Source organism: Limulus polyphemus, unplaced genomic scaffold (assembly GCF_000517525.1).
Source record: "Limulus polyphemus unplaced genomic scaffold, Limulus_polyphemus-2.1.2 Scaffold10362, whole genome shotgun sequence".
In the NCBI taxonomy this organism is placed as follows: Eukaryota; Metazoa; Arthropoda; class Merostomata; order Xiphosura; family Limulidae; genus Limulus; species Limulus polyphemus.
In genome coordinates this window covers 487-2,116 of record NW_013675972.1, presented here as the reverse complement: position 1 = coordinate 2,116, position 1,630 = coordinate 487, and the positions used below count along the sequence as shown (strand labels likewise).

General features: G+C 36.6%; 1 protein-coding gene across 1 annotated transcript in view; it reads left to right on the top strand.

The window, feature by feature from the left end:
- LOC111083618 overlaps window positions 1-1,283 on the top strand; it is an 18,061-nt gene extending 16,778 nt beyond the window's left edge. The window contains exon 5 of the mRNA XM_022380247.1: window positions 876-1,283. Coding sequence (XP_022235955.1) covers window positions 876-1,283 — 408 coding nt within the window. The remainder of the gene's footprint in view (window positions 1-875) is intronic.
- The last annotated feature ends 347 nt before the right edge of the window (window positions 1,284-1,630 follow it).

Here is a 1,630-nt window from a genome sequence, read left to right as displayed (position 1 = left end):
CAACATATTTATTCAACCATTGCATACATTAACTAGAGGGAAACATATTTATTCAACCATTGCATACATTAACTAGAGGGCAACATATTTATTCAACCATTGCATACATTAACTAGAGGGCAACATATTTATTCAACCATTGCATACATTAACTAGAGGGAAACATTTATTCAACAATTGCATACATTAACTAGAGGGGCACTTAGTAGAGAACGTACCTCTGCCACACAGAGTTGATCATATTCAGCCTTCAAAAAAAAAATGGAAATGTGTCCGTATGTCCATCGTTATCAACCGACACGGACCACTTTCGGCAGAACGATGAGTAATACTATTCTACATATGTCGACCAAGGTTAATGAAAATCCAATCATTTTTGACTGAGTTATCGAGTGTGACAAATCGATTCCCATGTTAAGAGATTAGGATTTTTTTTTCGTGACCTTGACCCTCCATAAACTAATCACTTCTAAGTTGGATCATATTCCATTTGTATACGAACCTTCGTCCAAATCCATTCAGCTGTTTTTGAGATATCCTTCTGACAAACACACATACACACAAATACGATGACATACTGATCAAGTCATCTAACGCATCCCTTATGCATTTCTGTGCATCCAGACTTGAAACGAGCACTGGTAAACTACTTTACATATACACCAGGTGGAATATGGAAAGCAGTCAGAGACTAGTGGTGAGCATTGACTATGACATACTTACGACGGAGCCTTTTACAATGGAAACTGCGCTGCAGGGCTATTGTCAAAATGTACGACGTAATGAGGCTTAAACATCGTTTTAATATAGCGTATCCAGCATATTTTGCTAGAGAAAATTTAGTTCAAACTTGTGTTTTTTCTCACTGTTACCAGGCAGGATTGTGGCGAGTTAACTTGCGGTTTCGTAAGGGAAGTGACAGAGTTCTAACAGTTGTGAGGTCTGAGCCCCGAAACTTCACCAGTCAGATAATTTCAGTAGACACGTGGACAGAAAACGACATCAGGGATAACCAGGACGTTGTTGTGATAAAAGCCAAAGTTAGTACCAACAAGGAACCTTTAGAGGGAGTAGCTGTAGATGCTTTAGTAACGACACCAAACGGAGAAAGGATGAAGCTCGAGATGATAGAAACCGAAGGCAAGAATTTATGTATTCAACAATTCTTTAAAACAGTGTTATCTAATTATGTGATCTTAGTTTCAAACAATATTAAAACAATTTGCAAGAACTTGAATAACAAAAGAAAAATAATATTTTTCAGGGGTTTCACGTTTAGTTGAAACTTGCATTTTTTTTACTATATGTTGAAATACTTCAGTGGCTTTTCAACGTAGTAATAAATGGTGTATTAATTGGTGGGTTTATGAATTATGTAATTAAATATATAAACGCGTTATGCCTCTTGAAGAAACGTTTGCCTTCTTCAGATATTCCCGCAAAACAATACAAAAACTTTCTTCGCTAATTTTGGATAGATAAACTAGAGGGAAGGCAACTAAGTCAAAATTACCCACCCCCAATTCTTAGGCTTCTCTGATCAAAAAGTGGGATTTGATAGTCACTCTTATGACGCACCCATGACTCCAAAGTGTAAAGCATCTCTTACTTGATAAAGATTTATTTAGCA